Here is a 27,056-nt window from a genome sequence, read left to right as displayed (position 1 = left end):
TATGACCGTTTTGAGCCGTTATGGAGTCTCCAACGGCTTTATTTTTGAAACTGGTAGCGTGATAATCGATTATCGTAAGTGATAATCGATTATCTGCTCGTTGGTCACTTTCCAGAAATTGTACGATAATCGATTATGTATGAAGATAATCGATTATTTGCTCATGATTTTCCAGGTATGAGTTTGAAAATTCATAATCGATTATGGAGTAAGATAATCGATTATCTTAGTGTAGAGGATGTATCCCAGGTTTGTAATAATCGATTATGACCTGATGATAATCGATTATGAACGCTGATCTTACAAAAATTTGCAAAGAACCATAAATGTGGAGTCTAAGACATGTCTAATACCCCTAACTCTCTTCTAAGCTCATAGAATCTATCTTTAGGCAGGGCTTTAGTAAAGATATCAGCTAATTGATGTATCGTGTCAATGTATTCAATTTGGCAATCTCCCTTTTGAATGTGATCTCTCAAGAAATGATGTCTCATTTCAATGTGCTTAGTTCTTGAGTGCATTATGGGGTTCTTAGTTAGGTTGATAGCACTAGTATTATCACATTTCAAAGGAATGTGATCAAGGAAGATATCAAAATCCTCCAGTTGCTGTTTCATCCATAAGATTTGGGCACAACAATTGCCAGCAGCAATGTATTCAGCTTCAGTAGTAGATAAAGCTACACAAGCCTGTTTCTTTGAATGCCAAGACACTAAAGAACAACCCAGAAAATGACAAGTGCCACTAGTACTTTTCCTATCAATTTTACAGCCACCATAGTCTGCATCAGAATAACCTATTAAACTAAGTGAAGCATCAGATGGATACCAGAGTCCAAAAGAAGTGGTTCCTTTAAGGTATTTCAAAATCCTTTTGACAGCAATTAGATGAGATTCTTTAGGATTAGCTTGGTACCTAGCACACACACATACACTTTGCATAATGTCTGGTCTACTAGCAGTTAGATACAGTAAGGATCCTATCATTCCTCTAAACATGGTTTCATTTACCCCTTCACCAGATTCATCCTTATCTAAATAGCAAGACGTTGCCATAGGTGTGTTGGCTTCTCTACAAGTATCCATACCAAACTTCTTAAGTACTTCTCTACAATATTTAGTTTGAGAGACAAAAGTCCCCCCATCTATTTGCTTTATTTGCAGCCCTAAGAAGAAGGTAAGCTCACCCATCATAGACATCTCAAATTCACCTTGCATTATTTGTGCAAATCCTTCACATAATGAATTATTTGTAGACCCAAAAATAATGTCATCTACGTATACTTGAACAATCAAGATATGTTTTCCTACTTTCTTAATAAATAGGGTGGAATCAACCTTTCCTCTAGAGAAATCATTTTCAATCAAGAAGGTACTAAGTCTTTCATACCAAGATCTAGGTGCCTGTTTAAGACCATACAAGGCCTTTTTTAACTTATAAACATGATTAGGATATTTAAAATCCTCAAAACCAGGAGGTTGACTAACATATACCTCTTCTTTAATAAAACCATTCAAAAATGCGCTTTTCACATCCATTTGGTACAATTTAAACTTCATCAAAGAGGCATAAGCAAGTAATAATCTAATTGCTTCTAACCTGGCTACTGGAGCGTAAGTTTCATCATAGTCGATACCTTCCTCTTGACAGTAGCCCTTTGCAACTAACCTGGCTTTGTTCTTTGTGATGTTTCCATCTTCATCAAGCTTGTTTCTAAACACCCACTTTGTTCCAATGACTTGAAAATCATCTTGTCTAGGAATGAGTTGCCAAACATCATTCCTTTCAAATTGATTAAGTTCTTCTTGCATAGCAACGCACCATTTATCATCTTGAAGAGCTTCCTTTATGTTCTTAGGTTCTACCTGAGACACAAAAGCTACTGTTAAGCAGAAATTATTAAGATTGTGTCTAGGAGTTACCCCTTTTAATATATCTCCGATGATGTTGTCCAGAGAAAGTCCTCTTGGTTGTTGATAGCTTTTAGGATCAACTACTTGATGTTCATTTTGAGTTTCTGGTGGATAGTTTTCATTTAGATACATCTCTTCAAGAGCTTCCCTCAAATAATCCTCATCACCTGCAATTGATTTATTTGACTCAAGAGGGTTCACCTCAAGGTCCACAATTTCATCAAAGACAACATGCATTGATTCTTCAATTGTCAAGGTTCTTCTATTAAACACCCTATATGCTTTGCTAGTTAAAGAATATCCTAAGAAGATTGCCTCATCGGATTTAGCATCAAATTTGCCTAAATTATCTTTACCATTATTCAAAACAAAACATTTACATCCAAAGATTTTCAAGTGAGATACATTTGGTTTTCTACCGTTAAACAGTTCATAGGGAGTTAGCTTAAGAATAGGCCTAATTAGCATTCTGTTCAACACGTAACAAGCAGTACTAACTGCATCAGCCCAAAAGTATTTTGGCACATTTGATTCATTTAAAAGAGTCCTAGCTAGTTCTTCTAATGACCTATTTTTCCTTTCAACAACACCATTTTGTTGGGGAGTTCTTGGAGCAGAGAAATTATGAGCAATTCCATGTTTTTCACAAAACTTTTCAAAAGATTCATTTTCAAACTCACCACCGTGATCACTTCTCAAGGTTTTGATTTTCAATTCCTTTTCATTTTGAACACGTTTTGCAAACGATTTGAATGCTTTAAAAGCTTCATTTTTAAGGGTTAAGAAGAATGTCCAAGTAAATCTAGTGTAATCATCAACAATCACAAGAGCATAGTAGTTTCCACCAAAACTTTTAATTCTAGATGGACCAAACAAGTCCATATGCAGAAGTTCTAAAGGTTTTGATGTTGAAATCATAGTTTTAGATGAGAATGAGGATTTGGTTTGCTTTCCCTTTTGACATGCAGAGCAAAGTTTATTTTTCTCAAATTTTAAATTTGGCAAACCAATCACAAGATTTTTTGAAATCAATTTATTCAAATGTTGCATATGTATATGTGCAGCTCTTTTATGCCATAGCCAAGGGTTTTCCTCTTTAGCAACTAAACATGTTATATTATGACTAGATGCATTTTCAATATCAATCAAGTAAATGTTATTATGCCTAACACCTTGCAAAGCAATTTCAGTAGAATCTTTAAAATATACGGTGCATCTATCACGTTCAAAAGTTACCTTGAGACCCTTGTCACATAATTGACTTATGCTTAGGAGATTGTGTTTGAGACCTTCAACACATAATACATCCTTTATAGTCAATGTGTTTCCTCCTCCAATGTCTCCATTTCCAATGATTCTACCTTTGTTGTTATCTCCATAAGTCACAAAGCCTTGCTTTTTCTTCTCAAAAGAAATAAACTTTTTCTTGTCACCGGTCATGTGTCTTGAACAACCACTGTCAAGATACCACAGTGACTTCTTTGACTTAATAAGTTCCTACAAAACAAATTTGAGCAAGACTTTAGGTCCCCAATCTTATTATGGGTCCTTGGGGTTAGTTTATGCCAACATACATCATTTTACAGTTTTAACCCATGCATATTTACCATTTGGAACACCAAAATGTTTGATGCTGCATTTGTTTGAGGTGTGACCAAGTTTCATGCAGTAAAAACAACAAGCCTTATACACGTTATTTTTCACAAAAGTCCCTTTTTCTACCCAAACTCTACGGGTTCTTATCACTTTAGATTTTTTGTGTAGATGTGTGTTTCCACTTCTTGCATTGCTTTTCTCAAAGTTTGTTTTGGCATATGATTTAGACTTAGTTGCCTTTGCAAGTAAGTGCTCAAGAATGTCAATATCAAATAGATGACTTTTACATGATAGACATTCAATAGGATGTACAATAGTATCAGATTCAGATAATTTAGTTTCCAAATTACTAACTTTGTTTCTTAAAACAACTTCGTTATCTAGAACTTTTTCATATCTCAATTTCAATTCATTATGCTCTTTCTTTAGCTTTTTATGAGCAACATCAAGTTTTTCAGATTCATTTAACAAATCAAGAAATGCCTTTTGTAAGTCAAACTCATTACTTGACTCTAAGCTAGAATCACTTACTTGGCTTCCTGCATCTTCTAGGTCTGCCATTAAGCACAAATTTGCTTCTTCATCTGATTCGCTTGAGCTTGAAGAACTAGAAGCATTCTCTTCCCAAGCTATGTAAGCTTTCTTCTTCTTTGGAAACTTTCTTTCTTTCTTTTCTTCACTTTTCTTATTTTTAGGACAGTCAGTCTTCACATGACCTCTTTCTCCACATCCATAACATTTAATGCTTGAAGAAGATCCATGATTTTCTTTCCTTTCTTCACGGTATTTGTCTTTTCCCTTTGCTTTCATAAATTTTGCAAACTTCTTAATCATAAGACTCATGTTTTCTTCATCATCATCGGAGTCATCATCTTCAATCCTTTTAGAGTTCTTTCCTTTGGAGATCTCGGACTTGAAGGCTAGTGTCTTTCTTTTGCCTTGATCTTCTTCAGCCGTCAATCTTCTCAAGTCAAGTTCATGCTCACGGAGTTTCCCAAACAAGATTGGCATAGACATTTGAGTAAGATTTTGAGACTCAGAGATGGCAGTCACTTTTGGTTGCCAAGACCTGTCCAATGATTTCAAGATTTTTACATTTAATTCATCAGTATCAAAAGTCTTACCCAACCCTGTCAAGTGGTTCACTATGTGAATGAATCGCTTTTGGACATCAGAAATTGTTTCTCCAGGTTGCATTCTGAACATCTCATACTCCTGAATGAGAGTGTTCTTCCTTGCACGTTTCACGTCCTCTGTTCCTTCATGTGTGACTCTGAGAACCTCCCACATTTCTTGTGCTGTCTTACAAACTGAAATTCTATAAAACTCATCAAGTACAACAGCAGATGAAATAATGTTGCGAGCCTTAATATCAAATTGAGCTCTTCTATTTTCCTCTGGAGTCCAGTTAAAGTATGGTTTTTCTACTTCTACACCATCAATAGTTCTTTTTGGAATATAGGGACCATTTAGTACAGCTTCCCAGATGCCTCTGTCAACAGACCCCATAAAAATTTCCATTCTGACTTTCCAGAATGCATAGTTATCACCAGTAAAGAGTGGTGGTCTGTTGATGGAAGCACCCTCGGCATATACTTGAGTTTGATGACCGGCCATTTTCGAAAAGATTTGAAAAAATATCAAAGCAAGCTCTGATACCAATTGTTGGAACAATCGGTACCGTTATAGAATTTTGCACAGCGGAATAACTTATAAAGCGGAAAGCGTGTTCAGTCAAACTCTTAATAAGATGGTCAGTTTTATAAATTTAATTTACTTAGAGACAAATTTCCAAACAGTTGATGTGTATAAAACAGTAAAGAGTATAGAGAGCAAGAAAATTCAACACAGAATTTTTATCCTGATTCGATTCAAAAGAATCTACGTCCAGTTGTTAATCACTATAAAAAGTGATTAACGTTTTCACTAAAAATAGTTTCACAAGTTTACAATAGAGTGAATGAAACAGAAAACAGATAAAACCTTCCTTCGAACGAACGAACCGGAAGAACAGAAACTTTGCCAACTTGAAGAGAACCGCTCCGACCTTTGACCCACAAAGCGCGAGCTTCTCCTTTTCACAAGACCAGGCAATGTAATGAACAAGCTTTTGGAACTTCCTCAGATCACACTGTATTCTCAAAAGCTTTTTGTTCAACTGTTTTTTTCTAATTTCACCAAAACAAAATATATAGCCAAGTACACTGAATGCCAAAGGTCAACTCCCAACTGCCATGAATAATCGATTATTGTAAGTGATAATCGATTATTCAAGTCCGTTACAGGGTTTTCAAAAAGTGATAATCGATTATATGAAGTGATAATCGATTATTCCTGTATGACTCTGTGATAATCGATTATTGCTATTCTATAATCGATTATTGAAGATAAAAATGCAAGCTTACAAGGTTTACAAGAATTTCCTACTACATTTAATTTCTACAAATTGCTTTTAACTAATTTTAATATCTTCTTCAACTAAACATCTTGTAGCATCATCAAAACAAATTTCTTCAAGATTTACCAATACTCCTTATTGGTAACAGAACGCACAAGCGTAAGGTTAATATAAGAGGGCGTTCATCCTCAAGGATAATCCTTTCCAAATGAAAGGGTTCGACTACTTCAAAGAATTTACTACGAATACCGAACGGTCAATGACCGTATCGATAACGAACGTTCATTTTCATAGAATTTCATATTCCAATTCAATTTACAGTACACACATTTTTCAGTATATGCTTTCGTACATCAATTTATTCAAATCATAGTACCAATCCATACATTTTCATACATCATCTCATCATATAGTTCATTTTCAATTTAATCAAACCCTAGAATATTTCATCATTTCCATGCATCAATTCAGATCATACTCATATACTTTCAAAAATCAAATATCAAACATCATACTGTATACATATTTTTAGAACACTCATACAAAACATGTAATTCCCATCACATTCATGCATCACAGTAAACTACAAGAATTAAACTTAATAAGCTTCCCTTACTCGGATTGGGGTGATCTTGTTTCTTCCAAATATGGTTCTCTCTCAACGGTTCTCTTAATCCCTCCAACTAAAACTAACCAAAAGAAAAATGAAAGAGCTTAGTCTACACCATTGCATGCAACTGAATACGGTTTGTAGGAATTCCAGAACGAGCGTCCAAGTAAAACTTACCAGAACTGGAAGTTGTTCGGTTCAATATGAAGCTCTCGGTGCAGGGAACGTCCTCACGGTGCTGAAACGTGAACGGAGCAGAGAATGATGAGTTGCAGAAGAGAGAAGTAGAATGGTTTCTAGAGAGAAGGGAGAGAATTTAGAAGATAGAGAGTTTGAGGAAGAAGATGAAGTGTGCAGAGAAAGGGAAAGAGTTTTCCAGAAATCAATTTTCTCTTCCCAGGCAGGACGTGTGTCCATTCTTCTGCTGCCACATGTCTTCCATTAACGTTTTAGAATGTTCTAAAAATGACATTTGGCAACTGCATGCAGAGTGGTGTGTGTGCGTTTCATGATGGCACTGCTCACGTGTCACAGTGCATTAATGAAAGCTGACATGTGACTAAGCATAGTATTTAATGAGACGTGACAGAAAGAGTCAGGAGCGAACCGTTTTTACAAAATTTAATACCGAATGTTCAATTACAACTCAAATAACATCTAATACTACTGAACGATCTAAGGCTTTTTCGTGTCATTTTTCGTGATTGCCCATACGCATTTAACAGCGGATCCGTTCAATATGCATTTAGGGTTTTGAATTTTCTTGTCCTAGTTAAAAGTTTGAATTCTTTACTATGGTCTTGATCTTGACTTGAAAAAGGGTTGCATGTTGAGGATTTAATCTTTTAGGAGCACTTTCTGTTTACACCTTAGATAACCTCAATTCTAATTTGAATTATAAAATGATAATGTTTTAAAACAATACAAAAATAAAGTAAGAATCAAAGTAGAATTTTAAAAAAATAATTTTATACGGGTTATAATATTATAAATGAATATAGGCTTAATTACCTACTTAGTCCCCATGTTCGGAGGTAATTTGCTGTTTAGTACCCGGTTTTAAAAATGTAGGCATTTGATACCTATGTTTTGAAATTTGTATCAATTGAATCCTACCCACCTAACGCCGTTATAAATCTAACGTTTTTCTGACATCAACTTTGAATTGTGGACGAGCGGTTGTGGACGATCGTCCAAACAGAGGAGGACGCTCGTCCAACAGTGGAGGACGCTCGTCCAAACAGAGGAGGACGCTCGTCCAACAGTGGAGGACGCTCGTCCAACAGTGGAGGACGCTCGTCCAAACAGAAGAGGACGCTCGTCCAACAGTGGAGGACGCTCGTCCAAACAGAGGAGGACGCTCGTCCAACAGAAGAGGACGCTCGTCCAACGATGCTCGGACGCTCGTCCACTACCGTCGTCCACAATTCAAAGTTGATGTCAGAAAAACGTTAGATTTATAACGGCGTTAAGTGGGTAGGATTCAATTGATACAAATTTCAAAACATAGGTATCAAATGCCTACATTTTTAAAACCGGGTACTAAACAGCAAATTACCTCCGAACATGGGGACTAAGTAGGTAATTAAGCCATGAATATAATAATAAAAGTATAAATTAGCATGAAGGACCTTAAAATAAATGAAATGAAATAAATAAACAAAATTAGTGTGTAATGGATAGATGTTAAAGTGAGCTAACTTGAATCATATGAGTTGGTTCACCATGGATTTAGTTAAAAAAAAAGTCAGTTTCATCTAATTCACTTTTTGGTAAGTAAAAAGTTTTGTAATTTAGTTTGACTAATCACGAGTTAATAGATGGGTAAGGTAATTCACTTATTTTTATAATATTTATTTTCTTAATATATTTATATCATCGGAATCAAATTGTTCATCTAATTTTCTAAATATTATTATAAAGATAATAATTAATGATTAATGTATTAATATATATATATATATATATATATATATATAAATTAAACATTTAAAGTATTCTATTCCAGTATTTAAAAAAATCAAGTTGTGAATCTATAATATTAGAAGTAGTTAATAACAACATAAAACTTATTAAAAAATGGTAAAAAAATAAATAAATTGTTATTGATAGGTTAAAGGTCAATTTACCTTTGGTTTGAACTCGTTAAATATAATTAAGTAAATCAGTTTTAGTTTAATCTTAGAATTGAAATTTTTCTAACTCAATCCAAGTAAACTCATGATGAACCAGTGGATTCACAATGTCTTGATAATTTTAACTAAACATAAATAAAATAAAATAAATAAATAAATATTACAGTGAGAATTTTAAAAATTGAATCAAAATTATAAATGATATAAAATGATGAAAAAAAATTGAAATGTAAAATCTCAATTTAAAAATTAAACATTATAATTATATTCTTTTATAAATTTAATAATAAAGTATGCTTGAAGTATACAACAAATTTTGTACAAGAACGATGCAAAGTCTAAATGAAAGAGGTGTAAGTTGATTTTTTCCGAGTGCCGACTGGAAATGTCAACTTAAGAGGCCCATTTTTAAATCGTAAGAGTCCAGTTTCGCCATTTTCTCCCGAACATTGTGTATGTTATGAGACTTTTGACTTCTCGTTGATTCTGTAGGGTTTTATCTCTCCCTCAAACACCCACTCTGTTCTCTCGATCTTTTTTCTCGCAGGGCACCCTCTGTGCAGAACTTGCACACTCGCAGTCAGCTCTTCACCACCTCACTCACGGAGATCACCACCTCGGTAATTAGGTATTTTTACTTAAGGATTGAATGTAGAAATCTTTTACGAACATTGAAAAAGAATCAGGGACTTCTTGAATAGTATGTTATTAGGTGACGTGTATTGGACTGTAACGTGCCTTTTAACTGCATCTCGGTTGAAAAACCTATGAAGTGTATTCCCCTTTAACTGTATTTCTTCTTTATCATCATAATTTTTGGCTTTTTCGTGTCATTTTTCGTGATTGCCCATACGCATTTGACAGCGGATCCGTTCAATATGCATTTAGGGTTTTGAATTTTCTTGTCCTAGTTAAAAGTTTGAATTCTTTACTATGGTCTTGATCTTGACTTGAAAAAGGGTTGCATGTTGAGGATTTAATCTTTTAGGAGCACTTTCTGTTTACACCTTAGATATCCTCAATTCTAAGGCATATCAATATTTGTCTTGTATTTTGAGTCATAATATTCCTAAGTGTTTTAAATGGCTTTTATTTTATTTTTAAAGTTCTGAATGAATAAGGAAGGTTATGCTGACCAAGAAACTGAATATAGGAAAGTTATGGCCTTTTTTTTTATGTTAGAAAATACGTCAAGGAAATGAAAATTGAAAAACCAAGAATTGGCACTTTTTTTGTGAATAATAATTGAGCATGCCACTAGAGAGGACAACCCTGCAAGTTATGTTATATTTTCCCTCAAGAAACCCACTTTCCACTCATAAGATTAAAAGGTTGATGCCCCAAAGATACTTTGTAGTTGGTATATTATCAATGATACCATGCATTTGCTTATATTTTCAACTAAAACTATGCATTTGCTTTCCTATCTTTGCTTGGGGCCCTTTTCAATGGTGCATCCTTCCAGGCCTCTAAAACAACTGTTGATTATGAGGGCCTCTTCATCTGACGGTTGAGATGGAGGTGCATCCACCTACCTTTACCCCATACCACCACTGCTTTATAAGTCAGAATTTGTCTCTCTTCCTCTCACATGGTCTCTTCATTCATTATATTATTATTATTAAATTATTTGGTAATATATAATACACACAAGGTTGTCAAACTTGAAAGTTTACTTAGAAGAGTGGAAATTTCATAAACTAGTAAGAGTTTACCTCCCATTAAAAAGAATTGTAAATTCAAATATTACAATAGAATAATTAAATAGAATAGATGAGAATGTACTTGAATTACTTTTAATTGAATTTGATCCATTCTCGACATACTTTAAATTGATCTCTAATTTCAATTTTCAACTACAAAATTGAAAAGCAGGTTGTATAGTCATTAAATAATTAAAAATAATTATTAATTCCTAATTAAAATCTTAAATTAAAACCCCTAATGTAGGAAAAAAATTTTAAACCACAAAACGGCAGCCACCATAGCCGTTTGGTTTGAGAAACTAAAGTAAACTCACCTAATGTAGGGATTCACTTCGGCATCTACTTTTGTGTTCGTTATTGGCTTAATTTCTCCGATTTCGTTACTTATCAGAAAGCAGCAAAGCTACTGTGCCAAAGTTGACCAGCTTAGGTAATATTTTGTCTCAATTATTTTTATCGATATTACCCTTGTGTATGCTTTCTACTATTTCTACTATTTGTCCCATGAAATCGAGCATTGATCAACCACTCTGCAATTTTGAATCTACTTTTGCTTGGGATGTTTGCGTGCTTAATTTTACATTTTACATGTTCCACTCTCTTTAAAATTTCGTTGGTGGTAGTCGTAGTGGTCATACTTATGGGTGTTGCTGGAGGTAGTTAGCATGCACTTAGTTTTACATGCTTCAATTTCTGTGTGTAATTCGTTGATCATAGTCATTGTGGTCATAGTTATGGTTATTTCCGGAGAAATTTGGAATTTCCTCTTATGTATTTGTACCTTCTTGTTCAACGTTTAGGTTAGATGAAAGTCGTAAACTTGAGGGTTTATTTGATCATTTGCTGTTTCATTTGATTTACTATACATGGCTGGTTAAATTTATTTATTCTAATTTAAATATATCACTAGCATGGACATTTCTTTAGTGGAATTTCATCTGTGGCTTCCCTTTGGTAGAGTTCAATAAATTTTATAATGGTTTCTTGTATTCAATATAGTCATTTCTTTCCATACTTTGTAACTTATATCTCTTTGTTGTACCTTGGAGGTATGAATTGTTGACTTTTGATATATCCTAAGCTAGATTTTGACATTGAACTTACTGGACAGGATGGACCACTCTTTCTGTTATTGAAGTTTGGTTGTTTTGTAGAATTGACCATTTTAATTTTATTGAGCATGCAGCTTTTCTTTCATGGCGGAGGAAAATTCTCAATTGAACAACTTGCAAGAAGAAAATGGAGCCTCAGAGCTTCAAAGTCTTGTAGAAAGAGTTGGTGACCTTCCTCCATTGTCTCCAAAAGAAGGAGGTGACAGTAAAGGTAGTAATTATGCAAAATGAATCACCTAATTTAAATTATTTAATTGCCACATTACATGTTTATAGTCTGAGTGTTGTAAGATATGAATCCATATTTCATTTATTTTCTCAGTAACTCAGTTTATTTATGCCAAATCTTTTAAAGTTCAACATTAAAAAAATTCTTTTGCATGTAAGAAATGAATACATTTGTCTCATACAGCAGGATTTATTTCACATATATTCTAATCGGTTGTAATTCCTTTTATTAAATATACCATTTTTTCTCAAATTACAATTATAGGATTTGTTTTTTAGTGGTTGCATTGTTATTGTGATGTACACTTGTACAACACAGAAAATGTAAAATACAGTTATTTTAATGCTTCTGTAACTTATTTTTCGTGGTCCAACTAAAATATTGTGTCATAAAAAAAAATACGCCTCAAGAAAGCTCACAAACATGTGTAAACTAACTTTTTTTTTTATTCAAACAGCTTATACTCAGAATTTGATTGAAAGAATTTGAAAAACAAATACCTAAATGAAATGTAAACTACATATACTATTAAAGCGATGTGAATACCATTCTTGTATACACTTGTCTTTAAACTCATGAGCGACTTGATTTCCACAAATGAGTTTTCAAGCGAATTAACTTGATTGAATTTGATGCTGTCACACATATTGTTACAACAGAAACAATATGTCACCTTGAAAGATCATGATTTCATGATCAACAACACATGAAAACATAGGTTCCATATCATCCAACTTAATCATATCAGTGAGGAACATAAACCGTCTTGGTGATGCTTTACTTTTGGATTATATTATATCTGATATATTTTATGGTGTTGTTGTTAATGTTGAATCATTTTCTCTTTTGACAGAAGTTTCAAAGAAGAAAAAGAAGAAAACTAGAAGCAAGTGAGGACTTGAATTCTGTCATTAATGCTTTGTTCTCATGATGGTGAAATTTTTCTGAATTTCTGATTTGTTTTGGATGATCAGGAAAAAGAAAGAACTCTTAGAACAAACTGATCCACCATCAATTTCTGTTATTGACCTATTTCCATCTGGAGATTTCCCTGAAGGTGAAATTCAGCAATACAAAGATGAGTAAGTTGATGATGAATAAATTTCAGCAATATCTGACATTTTTGCTTGCAAAATTGATTTGAATTTATGAGTAAAATGAACTCTGTTACCATTGTTTTTTCTTTTTTGTTTGACGTGTTGCTACTTTGAAAAGGAAAAAAAAAACAGAGGAAGAATATTGTCTGGCTAAAGTTTTTCTTTTGTTGTTAATTAACCACATTTGAAACAGAAAGTATCTAAGTTTTGCAATATAAAAATTGACAACATTTTAACACGGTATTATGTAGATGCTTATTTTGTTGACTACCTATACTCCTCCCAAAGTCTTGAAAATAACAAAACAGGAATGCACAACACTATAGCAGCTTGAGCAGAACTTTTGTTGGATATATTTATTTTAGTAGCAAGAGCCAATAGCATCTTGTGCCGCTCTATCTTTCTAAAGCTAGGCTGAACCAGTCGTGTACTTGGTAACATAGAGTTAGTGTTAGTATATAGATCTGCATGTATATATAAGTTGGCATCTCTAAAACAATTGACCTTGACATGATATCCTTTGTTGCCCAAGCCCACACAGCTGTGGAAGAGTTGAATATGTTCCTTGATACTGACTCATTGGAAGGAATAAAGAAGATACATTTCCTTAATTACTCAACTTTGTGTTGCTACTCTTAAAAGGAATAAAAATTTGGTCGAATCTGTTGGTTTCTCTTCCATGGTGTCAAGTCATGGAAGAGGAGGACATGGAAGTTGAGGTGGACGTGGTAAGAGAAGTGGTTGAACTCATTGTTCTTGTTGTAAGGTGATGGGACACAATCAAGTTGATCTCTCTTCCATGGTGTCAAGTCATGGAAGAGGATGACATGGAAGTCGAGGTGGATGTGGTGAGAGAAGTGGTTGAACTTGGTGTTCTTATTGTAAGGTGATGGGACACACTCAAGAAATGTGTTATTCCTTGCATGGTTAGCCAATGTATCCATGGCATGTAAGCAAATTTGAGCACAAGCTTTTTGAAGATGTGTACCTATTACTGAAATCCAATTGCAAAGCCTAACCATCTTTGGAACAACCCACTTTTCTCAATCTATTGATTGTCAAGGTCCACATATAATTGATTTTGGTGCTTTTGATTACTTCTCTATTATTTTTCTTTATTCACCTCATTATCTTCTCCAAAATTTCTTCATTTGGTTGCCTTTTGCAAATGGCTCTAAAGTTGCTTTCAGGTGAATTTGTTCAATTTGTCTTTCTCCTTCCTTAAAGTTGAAGTTTGTTCATTTTGTCCCTATTTGTCCTTTCAATTAATCTTCCTTAGTCAACTAACCAAATCATTGAATTGTTCAATGTCATCGCTATGAGCATTATTTTATTATAGAGGAACTTGTTATGAGTTGATTGATTGGCACAAGACATGAATGTCTAGGACTCTATCATTGAAACAAATGTTTGTCTTGTTTTGCATCATTGCCTACGAAGTTGCTTCATGATTGTTTGGGTCATCTAAATCTATGGAAGTTAAAAAAAGGGCTGAATGATCTTTCCTGTCCTTGGAAGTGTATGTTTTTTCAATTTGGTCCTTCAATGTTGAATGAAAATTAGTCACTAAAAGCAACTTCCATCTTTCATCCTTTTTTCATATACCTACGTACATATTATCATTAAATGCATTTTAGTCCTAGTTGTCCTCCCTACAAAAATGCTATTATCATTGCATGTTTTCTTATTAATAGAATACCTTCCTCCTCATTTGAATCTAAAGTACCTCATTTTGTCTTTTTGTTTTCCCAAATGGAACTTTATATCAAAGTTGGGCAAAATGGTAAGGTTGATTGTGGGGATACCTAAATATATGGTCTTGATTATGGTGATGCTTTTTCTCCGGTTGTAAAAATCACTATAATTTGTCTTTTTCTTGTTATGATTGCTATTAACCATTGGTCCTTCCATTAGCTAGACATTAAAATGTCTTTCTTCTTGGTGATTTGGTGAGAAATCTACACGAAACAACCTCTTGGATTTGTTGGTTAGGCAGAGTCTATTCTCGTTTGCAAACTTTCTTAATCTCTTCGGGTTTAAACAATCTCCAACAACTTGGTTTTCTAATTTCACAATCTTGTGGAAAATATGTTTACTTAGTTGTTTATGTTAATGATGAAGTCATTACAAGGAATGATGCTACCATAATTTTCCTGTTGAAACAACATTTATTTATTGGATTTCAAACCAAGCATTTTGATTGCTTGAAATACTTACCGATAGAAACAAGTCAAAGGAAGTTCTTGTTATGATTGCTATTAACCATTGGCCCTTCCATCTGCTAGACATTAAAATGTCTTTCTTCTTGGTGATTTTGGTGAGAAATCTACACGAAACAACCTCTTAGATTTGTTGCTTAGGCAGAGTCTATTCTCATTTTCAAACTTTGTGTCATTTTATTCAACAGAAGTTTTTGGCCGAAGAAATTTCTGCTAGCATTCCATTTGACATGTAAAAAGTCCAGACCTAACAGATCAATGTTTAGTAACAGACAAAAAAAGATTTCACTTTTAAATAAGAACAACAGTTACCAAAATTTGGTATTATAGAACTAGCCAAAAACATCTCTAACCCTAATTATGGTTGGGTTTACAAGTTTTCATTTTTTGAAAGTATGCAGATATTGTATTTAACACAGTAGCCGCAGTGACCTGCCATACTGCCATACTGATTTTTTATATGGCTTTTCCAAACTACATTTCACCTCTGACTGCCTTGACTGGAAATAGGATTTCACACCAAGATTATGGTCCCATATATGGTGTTTTGGTAGGATTTGAAAAAAGAGCTAAAAGTAGTTTTTTGTTTTGGTAGGATTTCATTAGCTCAACCATAAATCCTTATCAAATCTATTGAGACTCCCCCTCAAATCTGAAATAAACCAAATGAATGAAAGAAGCCTACTTTTGGAAGTTTAGTTAATTGTCGCAAGTGACATGTGAGTGAATCACACCGACATTAACAGCAGTTTGACTCTCATCCTTTTTTAAATATTCTATGTAAATTTTCTTTGTAATGTTAGAATCTTTTTACCAGTAACCTATGGAGAACTACATCAGAGGAGAAGAGAGAACTGGAGCGCCTGCAGAAACCAATATATAATTCAGTTCGTCGAGCAGCAGAAGTTCATCGTCAGGTGGTAATTTTGGTTTACTTTCCAGATTTTAACCCTTTATTTTGATGGCTAGTTTTGTAAAAGAAAATTTGTCAAGATTGTCACCTTTTATTGTTTGAATATGGTATAGAGAAGGAAAGGAAGATGGGAAGTGGAGGGAAAAATTAAAGTGGGTCTGACCCTTATTTTAAGTTCTCGAAGAATTGTGGAAAACTTTTAGAGAAAATTAGGTGGGTTTAATACAGATCACCTAGGTTACCAAGTGATTAGAATATATGTCCAAAATATACTATTAATAATATTCAAATGCTCAATCATGCTCCCTCTGTACTTGTATTCCGTTATATTTTAATGAGGGGAATTAAGTCTTGGTTTCCTTTTGTTTTTCTGCCCTGTTGTGTCATCTGGTTTTCTATATTTTTTCATTAATGGTGGTATTATTTATATCTGTAACTCAGTATACTCTTTTTATCTATAAGTAGGTTCGCAAATATATGAAAGGCATTTTAAAGCCTGGAATGTTAATGACCGACATATGTGAAACATTGGAGAACACTGTCCGTAAGCTAATATCAGAGGATGGCCTTCAAGCTGGCATTGCATTCCCCACAGGATGCTCTTTAAACTGGTAACCCTTTATATTTTTGTTTTCTACTTTCCTCTGTATCTGTGGTTTCTCCTTTTTTTGTACTAAATATCGAGTGAAGTGCCTTATTGATGTGGGAATGTCAATCTGGATGAGTGATTGTTAAAGAAAAATTAAATCGAAATGAATGTGCTTGAGAAAATGTAGTAATGGCACTTACTAATAAAAAAATGGCAAAATCGTGCCTTGGATGATCTGGAATGTGAAGAAAGGTGGAAGAACCAATAAGAAAAGTTGATTAATAATCATGACTGGAAAATCGTGTCTTTGTTTGTGTTCAATAATCCTCCTTTGTGAGTTTGTAACTTTTTGAGTTTAATGTTAAATTGAAGTTCAACCATGGTCAAATTTTTTTTAAAACTAGTCAATGTTTCTAAATTATGTTTAAGTTGCAGAGCCAAGTAAAGTGAGAATAAGCATCTACGAAGGTGATAATTATCAGTGAAGATAATATGGAGGGTCCTATTAAGCTAATTATAAAGGTGAAGAGTAAATATATTCTGATAAAGTGGAGAGAAGTCTCTGCGACTTTCTCATACAACTAGTACAACAAAAATTTGATACATTTTATTAGAAAGCAGAAAATTAAATTGGTATAAAACACGCTTATGACCGTAACTATTAGGATGGCCTAACCTAGCATGACACATTTAGTACAACTACTTATGCTGTTCTTTATTAAATTGGAAAGTAAATATGCATGGGAACCAATCTGGGTTGAAGTTGAAGGAGTGGATACACATAAAGACCATCAGGACCTATATACCTATGCACCAACACTTGATTGGTGACCTAAGATTTGAAATCATACCGAGTGGCATGAAATTCAATAGATATACAATTTCTTTAGCTAACTTGTTGACACTTGTTAGATTCTTTTAAATGGAGGGGAACATGCAATAATTGATATGAGAAGAGGGACACTGGTATTTGTGACCATAAGAGATTTGAGCAAGAAGAGTAATCTGATATCATTTTACACTGATCAAATCAAAGGTTGCACTGTACTAGGCAGTGAATAGCAGCTAGGGATGGTAATGGGACGAGACAGGCGTGAGTTTTACTATCCCATCCATATTCCCAAAGTAAAAATTCATTCTCATACCCAACGGGTATAAATTTTGCCTCATCATATCTCCAGTAGGTAATATGTATACCCGGATCCGGGCCCATATCTGTTTTCTTATTGAGTTGGTACCTGTAAATCTTGATCTGCGGTTTTCATTTTTTATGCAAATTAACATAGGTAACGAAACAAATGAAGAAAAGGAAAGGACAAATGAAACAAAGTTAAAAATTATTTTTAAAAAATTATAAAAAGAAAACAAAGAATGAAGTTTAAAAATATTTCAAATGTCTTTTTATTTCTTTATAATGAAATATCTTTTTATACTAATAAAGATTATAATACACCACTTAATCAAAATCGTAGAGAAAAAAATTAAATTAATAATTCGAATTTAATCATAAATCTTTCATCTTTAGAACTTCAATTTGTGTTTGATGCTCATGAAAAAGATTTATGACAACAAATTATTATATTATAATAAATGAAACATTTTTATATAATTGTGATAGTAAAATTACACTTATGAGAACAAGTTTGAAAACAAAAATAACTATATAACAAATCATTGAAACAATATTCTACATGATCAAAATAAATAACAATATTAAAATGAATTAAGTGATAAAATGCGTGTCTTAGAAATGATTTGATGCACCATTGAACAAAATTGCCTATATAAAAAAATATATAATTAAGAGTATGATAAGAAGAAAGTACCTTGAAGTTTTAAGACAACTTATTAGATATCAAATCAGTTGAACGGTTGAGAGTTATTGCAGTATCCTGCTATCCACTTTTCAGGTAGGCCGATCTGCAATTTGACAATGACAACCGTGACCCTGAAGTATGTGTTGGATCAGTATATTTGTTATAGCGACTTGTATTAACTGCATATAGAGTTAGTTGTGTAACTGACTTACAATTAAGTGCCAAAGATAGTTGAAAAACTGTTGTTCCAATACGATGTTCACAGTTTCACAGTTGTTTGTGGTTTTTTCATCATTTTGTTTTCTTAAATGTAACTCTCTTACTCCCCCAGGGTTGCTGCTCACTGGACCCCAAATTCAGGGGACAAGACTATACTTCAGTATGATGATGTGATGAAACTGGATTTTGGCACCCATGTTGATGGTAATGCGTGGGAATTTTTTTTTTATCAATTCTTCTATAGCTATGATAACTCTAGTAACTAGTGTATTTTTTAATTTTACTCCTGTTGAACCCTTTTATGGATTCTTTCTATAGGATATATAGTTGATTGTGCTTTTACTGTGGCATTCAACCCTATGTTTGATCCATTGCTTGAAGCCTCTCGGGAAGCAACTAATACGGGTATTAAGGTACATTCTGGAAAAGATGCTTAACCCTGTCAAACGAGCAGTATTATGTTGTGTAGATCTATATCTAACATGGTCAATTAATAATGTCGAATTGTTCAGAACAAACACTGTTAATATCATGTTGATAAATGTACTCCATTTGTCTAAAGAAATAATTAAATTAACTAGTCATATTCGTGTGACTCAAACTTTTCTCATAGCCCTTGTAAAGAAATTTGACTGGAATCTTATATTTCAAGTGAAATTCATGTTCCGTGTCTTGCAATTGGTATTCGGCAAACACTTCGTAGCCTTTGTGCCCATTGAGCTTGTTGTGCATCAACTACTTGGCTAGTCCCTTGTCAAGACAGTTATGTCAATATAACCACATGAACCACTCTCTTGTAGCTCTAAGACTTGGTGAGAAGCTCTAATACCAAGGTATTTAATACCAACCTTTGGGTTTATTAGGAGGGCTTAGAGAACATCGCAAACTAGAGATTAACTATAGAAGAGAAGCAATTTTGTTGAATTGATTTAATGAGACAGGACATCACTCTATATATAGAACTCTAATCCTATATTAATGATTACAAGGAGACCTCTAGAATCTTCCAACAACACACTTGTAATCAACACTCCCCCTCAAGCAAGTGAATAGATATTTATCATTTCCAGCTTGCATGTGAGATCATGATATCATTCAGTGGAAGACCTTTTGTGGACAGATCTACTCGCTGAAGTTTAGAAGGGACATAAGAAGTTGTGATTAGGTCACTATCTAATATTTCTTTAATAAAGTGTCGGTCTACCTTTATTTGTTTGGCGGTATAGTTAGAATATATATTTACATCCTAAAACGTTCAATCCTATGAGCTTGTAGTATTTTCAATTCAAATCTTACACATGATCGTCAAGTAGTTAAATTGTGTGGATCAACATTTTTTTGTATTTTCTGCTGCACAGGTTCAAATCTTTTGGTGAATGGGGTTCAGTTACAATAAAACCTAAAATTAATTAATAATTAATGCAATTAAAAATTAACCCTATTATGTGTGTTTTCTGCTGCATCACCTATTCACTTTATTGGATGGAAGAGGTTTAAATTAAAATAAAACCCAAACCAAATTAAAAATTAAGGAAATTAAAATTCACCTTGTTGTAGTTAAAATAAAACCCAATAAAGACACATGTAACGTACTTCACGTAATGTGCACTAGCTATGTCTTTCACCCAAATCCAATTAAATATACAATTAAGAAATTTAGAAGTGGTAATGAAACCTATCTAAAACACTCACTAACACACTCAAACAAGAATTCACGGTTCCTGTTGTACGCCCCTAAGAGGGCTGATTCTTGGTCACACTCCAGCTCCCAGCCTTCACACCACTGTGAGCCTCCTCAACATCTTGTGCGATCCTCATAGTTGCCATCAATTCTTGCGGATCATGTGGTTGAACTTGGTTTCAGATGCGTTTTTGCAGACCTTCGAGAAAATACCCCAATAGCTACTCTTTCGACACTCCCTTTGTCTGACCCACCAAGATATCGATATCTTGAACGTACTCTTCCACGGTCCCAGTCTGCTTAATCCCTGCCAACCTTTCAAAGATGGTACCCTTGTTCCTGCCTCTGAATCTAACAATCATTGCTCCCTTCGGGCCTACCCAAGAACGATTCTTGGCTTTATCGTTCCAGAACTTGAACCAATAGTTGGCGTTACCTTCCATACTGATGATAACTTTTCTTCCTCCACCACACCTTGTAGCTCGAAGAACTTCTCAGCCCGATTAATCCATTTCAACGGGTCGAGACCCTTAAAGACTGGGAAATCTACCCTTTTTCTCCAATTGGGTTGCCCATCATGGCGTTCGACTTCTCTCCCTCCAACATCTTCTTCTCGCTTGCCCCTTTGGTTCTCGTTGATGGATGCTTGGCTGCCATCCGAGTTTCCCTCCTGGTTTCGATTTCATCCTCCCAGGATTCACATGACTTCTTGTAAGTCTTGGCGCATCCCGTCTCCGCCTTCAACCCATCCATTGCAATCTCCATGGTCTCTAGTTGTCCTTTGACTACGTTCAATCGCCCTTCGACTCTTCCCTCCATTTCGCCTTTCTCTCCCAATTTGGATTCGGCAGGTTGAACCAATTGATTTCTGGGTATGAAACCTATCTAAAACACTCACTAACACACTCACAAACAAGAACTCACACTGTAAAAGAATGAGTTTTGTATTTCAATTCAACAAGACATATGTACATTCACAGTACGGGAGCCTAATCTCCCTCCACAGGACAAAACATTCTGTCTCTACCAAAGAATATTCAACAACCCCTCTATACAAATTACCGAACTCTATACAATTCCTAACTTCTCGCCTCTCCTAACTGTTAAAACAATTAGGACACTAACTCTTCCTTCTCCTCTCATAAACTCTCCACTCTCTGACAACATCCCTTATCCTCATTCATACAAAATGTTGATCAAGAGATTGATTTTGTTTGTAGAAAGTGAAATCCATGATCCGTGTTACAATCTCATGATTTAAGATTTGGTGAACCATTCAAGATCCTAACCACAATCTCAATTTTAACTACCTTAGTGTTTGGTCCTATCATCTTGAACGGGATTGTAAGCATTGCTAATAATTTATTCATGTATGAGTATTGTAAGATACTAGAAATCATTGTAATCATTATGCCAGGGGTAGAGTTCTCTCTGTATATATGTTTTCCTGTACTGATTTACACTGAATCAATTTAATCAAAAGACTTTTTTCTTCTCATATGGCATACTCATATCAATAAATATATATATATATATATATATATATATATATATATATATACAATAAGAAAAAATATCAGAGTAGGAATACTCAAATGTGATTTGCACGGTTTCTCTATCTATAGAACTCTTTAATGGAAAAGCTTCATAAGCTTAACCTGAAAAATAACTTCTCTTCCTTATCCCCTCTACCATTCATTTTATTGTTTGCTCTGTGTTGTGATGTTTTGGTATGCACCAATTAAATCTTGTGGTTTACTGGTTCCTTTGAATGCTATGGTTGCCATCAAGGAAGCTGGAATCGATGTGCGCCTTTGTGACATTGGTGCCGCTATACAAGAGGTCATGGAATCTTATGAGGTTGAGATTAACGGAAAGGTGTATCAAGGTATATGATGCTTGTAATGTCCTTTTATTTGGATCATATCTTTCTCATCGCATTGTAGAAATGGAAGCATTATATATTAACATTTCATTATTATTTGTGAAGAATGGCTCAATAAAATTGTCTTAAGGTTCCTAGACTCTTTGCTGTGCTAGAGTGTCCAGTGTTTGATATATAGTTTCTATCATATTTGGTAGATGGTCTTAGTAATATGTATTTTATTGTCTTTTTATTTGGATCATATCTTTCTCATCGCATTGTAGAAATGGAAGCATTATGTATTAACATTTCATTATTATTTGTGAAGAATGGGTCAATAAAATTGTCTTAAGGTTCCTAGACTCTTTGCTGTGCTAGACTGTCCAGTGCTTGATATGTAGTTTCTATCATATTTGGTAGATGGTCTTAGCAATATTAGTTGAATAATTTAATATTGGTTGATAATTTAAATAATTCATAATAATCTAATATATACATACATATATATATATATATATATATATATATATATATATATATATATATATATATATATATATTGGAAACAATATTGTTAACTTTCATTGATGCCTTAATTTATTAGTAGGTCAAGTTTTGAAAATGGCTAAAGGATGATTTTTCTCACAATCATATAATTTATAATATTTGTCTCCATATTTCTATAGTATATAATAATACCAGTATTGTGTTATCGTATAGAAAGTGATATATATTGTAATGGGAATGTTATTGCAGTGAAGAGTATACGGAATTTGAATGGGCATAGCATTGGTCGCTACCAAATCCATGCTGGAAAATCTGTTCCCATTGTGAAAGGCGGGGAGCAGACAAAGATGGAAGAGGGTGAATTTTTTGCTATTGAAACCTTCGCATCAACGGGTATTGTGGTTTCTTTGGGTTTTAGATTATTGTACTCTCTTCGAACAATACAGGACGTAAGTGTTCTTTAAATGTTATGTATGTTATATTATGCTCAGGAAAAGGATATGTACGAGAAGACCTGGAATGCAGCCACTACATGAAAAATTTTGATGTTGGTCATATCCCGCTGAGATTGCCTAGAGCAAAACAACTGTTAGCAAATATTAACAAGAACTTCTCTACTTTGGCCTTTTGTAGACGGTATTTAGATCGCCTGGGGGAGACTAAATACTTAATGGCATTAAAGAATTTGTGTGACGCTGGCATTGTTCAGGTATGCTTTTGTAGATATAAATATTTTTGCAACTTTTTAAAAATTTAATGCATATTTTAATGGCTTCAATGAGAAGTAATACGTGTCTGAGGGAGATTTTGGTAACTCTGAACTGTGTCTAACAAAAGTGTTGTCAATTACAATGTTGGACATGTATGATAATATACTCGGCACCAACACGTGTCTGTTCTTTGATGCAACATGTCTTTTGATTTTGTATGTTGTTGTTTTCCTAATTCTAACTTCGAAATTATTTTCGTGAAGTGGTAACTTTTTGTTATTTTATGCAGCCGTATCCTCCTCTGTGTGATGTGAAAGGAAGTTATGTATCACAATTCGAACATACAATCTTACTCCGACCAACATGCAAAGAAGTTATATCAAGGGGTGATGACTACTAATGTGAAGTTGAAGTTTTTTTAATGTGATATTGTACCATTATATTTCTGAACTGTTTTCGCTGTACCATCAACATATCGGTTTTATAATTATATGTTTTTACAGAGGACGCAGTTACTCATTTAATAATTGGAATCTTCTTCAATAGTTAATATCATATTAAAATCATATGGTAAATACAATCCTAAATTCGAAAAAGGTACAAATACATCAGAGGAAATTCCAAATTTCTCCGGAAATAACCATAACTATGACCACAATGACTATGATCAACGAATTACACACAGAAATTGAAGCATGTAAAACTAAGTGCATGCTAACTACCTCCAGCAACACCCATAAGTATGACCACTACGACTACCACCAACGAAATTTTAAAGAGAGTGGAACATGTAAAATGTAAAATTAAGCACGCAAACTGTAACATCCCAATTATATACGTCATACATATATAATAAAGACGTCATCATGCATAATATAATAGGAAAGCAGTGAAGAGTTAATCAAGGATTACAGTCATCCTTAAAATAGTGCGAAATTTTCAAATAGAGTATTAGAATTTCTTCCTGGAATTTATGGGACAATTAAAAATTTAAACACTCAAAAGTTCTTCCAAGACTAAAAATTTAAACACTCACCTTGGATCATATGGAAGCATCCAAGACTAGGACCTCCTGCTACTCCTCACCACATGTTCAATCCTTTCTACATGAGAAGAAAGACCATTGGAGATTCAGGATGACCCCCAAAACTGAGCTACCATTTAATCGTTCTATACAACCCCAAAACACCACCATGTATCCTCTCCTTGAGGATCATGGAGTTACATTCATGAATCATACTGTTACTTTGAACCTTAACCCAAGCCATGAATAACCAGATACCACCATATTATCACAACAAATCCAACATATCTCATACATTCACATATTTTCAAATAAATCACGTCACAGACAATATTCCAACCATTGGTACACATAATCCAACTCAAGACCAAAGGAACTTAGAATCCAACATATTTGTAAAGTACTATTTGAACGAGCACTATTCACCGAACACAGTGGAACGAACGCTGCTGGACGAACGCCATTTCGAAACAATAAGCCGAACACTATTTGGACGGACGTCATCAGATCATACAGGTCGAACGCTCAAAACCGAACAGTTTTGAACGAACGCTATTTACCAACATGCCGAACGCTATTTCACTGAACACACTATTAGGCCGAACGCTGAGATCGAGTACTAAGGCCGAACGCTAAAACCGGATACTTCCTTAAAATCGGATACTGGCTGGACGAACGTCAAGATCAATAACTTAAACTCAACACTAAAACCGAACGTTAATAAACCGAACGTTCAAAACGAACACCATATGGATTCCACACTGTTTGTCCTAACGCTAAAACCGAGCACCACAATTCAACACTGTTCGGCCGAACGCTAATACCGAACGCCCACAGGATTGAACACTATTCGGCCGAACGCAAAAACGCCAAAACGAAACACTCTTCAGTCGAACGTTAAAACCGAACGTCATATTGAATCGGCTACTGTTTGGACGAACGCTCAACGATTGATACCTAAGAATACTAACTCAAGGCCGAACGCTCATAATCACAGCAACACCAAGACCGAACGCACGCATCACAACCATACCAATATCGAACGCTCAAGAGGGAAACCTAAGAATACTAAATTAAGGCCGAACGCTCATAATCACTGAGAAAACCAATTTAAGGACGAACGTAATAGCCAAAACCGAACGCCTGTGATCCAAACCTTAGTATCCAAATTAAGGACGAACAATTTCAATCACTAATACCCAATACCGAACGCTCAAGATCACTTCCTATAAATAGCGATTTAGGAACGAACGCTCATAATCCCTAGTTCACTAATACCGAACGCTACACTCAGTTCGAACGCGAACGCTCGTCAAACTGAAGACCGAACGCTCAACATATTTTGGCCGACAACCGACCAACTTGGACGAACGTCCAATTTGGCTCATCAAATTGGACGAACGCGCGATCTGCAGAATTCTGCAGAATCGCACCAGATTTCCAGAAACCCAGAAAACCCCAATTTTTCATCCCCTTCTTCCCAGATTTTCATCAAACACAACATATATCAACAATCAAACAAAAGATCTAGCTCCTCTTACCTCTTAAAGACTTCCTTGAATCACTTCCAGAGAGTTTGATTTCCTTCCAACTCCAAAAGTTCTCCTCTTCTTCTTTCCCCCAACTTGCAGAACCAAAGCTTCCTTGCAGCTTCAACTTCACCTCTCTCACAAATTTGGCAGCAATGATTCCCACCCCAAGTGCAGAACCCACCTCCTTTTATCTCCTACAAGCCTCCCCTTTTTTTTTTAAGGTTTAATCCTTTTCGACATCCCTATTTATGTACGAATGTCTCAGATGGGTCCTCGTTTTCTAAAGTGTATCAAAATGGTCCTTAATTTTGAAAATTGATATCAATTGAGTCCTTTCCGTTAAGTTGGCTGGACGGCGTTAAAAAAATTGATGAGTGGATGCTGAGATGACGAACGAACGCTCGTCCACCAGCGAACGAACGCTCGTCCATCAGCGAACGAACGCTCGTCGACCACCGAACGAACGGTCGTCCAGTGTGGAACGAACAGTTGTCCAGCAGTAAGAGGTTGACGAGCGTTCGTTCTCTGGTGGACGAGCGGTAGTTCGCTGGTGGACGAGCGTTCGTTCGCTGGTGGACGAGCGTTCGTTCGTCATCTCAGCATCCACTCATCAATTTTTTTAACGCCGTCCAGCCAACTTAACGGAAAGGACTCAATTGATATCAATTTTCAAAATTAAGGACCATTTTGATACACTTTAAAAAACGAGGACCCAATTGAGACATTCGTACATAAATAGGGATGTCGAAAAGGATTAAACCTTTTTTTAATGGGGGAATGGAAGCAACGTTTGCTGTCCCTTGTGGCCAACAAAATTGGTGCTTTCCAGCGCTCGTTCCTTCCTTCCCCGTTTGTTTTGTCTTTTTTTTTTTTTTTAAACGTACGATTCCTTACATTCTCCCCAACAACAAAAATTTTCGTCCTCAAAGATTTGGCTTATCAAAACAAGTAGGGATAAATTTCTCTCATCTCGTCCTCTAACTCCCACGTAGAGTCGCCCATTCCACTGTTCCAGATAACTTTGACAAGTCTGACAGTTCTTCCTCTAAGTTGCTTGTTTTGACTCTCCTCAATCCTTATTGGTTGCACCTCAATTGACAAATCTTCTCTGACTTGCACATCGTCAACTTCAAGCACATGAGAAAGATCAGACATGTATTTTCTCAGTTGAGATACATGGAACAC

At 34.7% G+C, this 27,056-nt stretch overlaps 1 protein-coding gene and 1 pseudogene across 5 annotated transcripts; one reads left to right on the top strand and one right to left on the bottom strand.

The window, feature by feature from the left end:
- The first annotated feature begins 9,119 nt into the window (after window positions 1–9,119).
- Window positions 9,120–23,817, top strand: LOC148197215 (methionine aminopeptidase 2B-like). 5 transcript variants are annotated; one of them, XM_088092405.1, is made up of 13 exons: window positions 9,120–9,280; window positions 10,750–10,788; window positions 11,545–11,681; window positions 12,553–12,589; window positions 12,674–12,781; window positions 15,833–15,932; window positions 16,394–16,539; window positions 18,666–18,757; window positions 18,872–18,966; window positions 22,026–22,122; window positions 22,855–22,998; window positions 23,097–23,314; window positions 23,605–23,817. In XM_088092405.1, exons 3-13 carry the CDS (start codon window positions 11,555–11,557, stop codon window positions 23,713–23,715), a joined length of 1,275 nt encoding a protein of 424 aa, XP_087948531.1. In that variant the 5' UTR covers window positions 9,120–9,280; window positions 10,750–10,788; window positions 11,545–11,554; the 3' UTR covers window positions 23,716–23,817. The 5 variants fall into 5 exon arrangements, with proteins under 5 accessions (XP_087948531.1, XP_087948528.1, XP_087948532.1 ...); XM_088092402.1 differs by having other exon boundaries at window positions 10,682–10,788; XM_088092404.1 differs by having other exon boundaries at window positions 9,121–9,272; window positions 10,682–10,788.
- On the bottom strand, window positions 20,345–21,088 carry LOC148197216 (uncharacterized; annotated as a pseudogene).
- Window positions 23,818–27,056: the final 3,239 nt, after the last annotated feature.

This window comes from Vigna umbellata, chromosome 6, assembly GCF_029865625.1.
Source record: "Vigna umbellata cultivar VRB3 chromosome 6, Vumbellata_1.0, whole genome shotgun sequence".
In the NCBI taxonomy this organism is placed as follows: Eukaryota; Viridiplantae; Streptophyta; class Magnoliopsida; order Fabales; family Fabaceae; genus Vigna; species Vigna umbellata.
This window is presented reverse-complemented; position numbering and strand designations above follow the sequence as displayed.

Excerpts from the sequence above, each read along its gene's own strand:
- LOC148197215 (XM_088092406.1), top strand. The coding sequence starts at position 11,555 with ATGGCGGAGGAAAATTCTCAATTGAACAACTTGCAAGAAGAAAATGGA. Across the intron at positions 12,782-15,832 it reads ATTCAGCAATACAAAGATGA|TAACCTATGGAGAACTACAT; the intron begins GTAAGTTGATGA and ends TCTTTTTACCAG. Across the intron at positions 22,123-22,854 it reads TAACGGAAAGGTGTATCAAG|TGAAGAGTATACGGAATTTG; the intron begins GTATATGATGCT and ends ATGTTATTGCAG.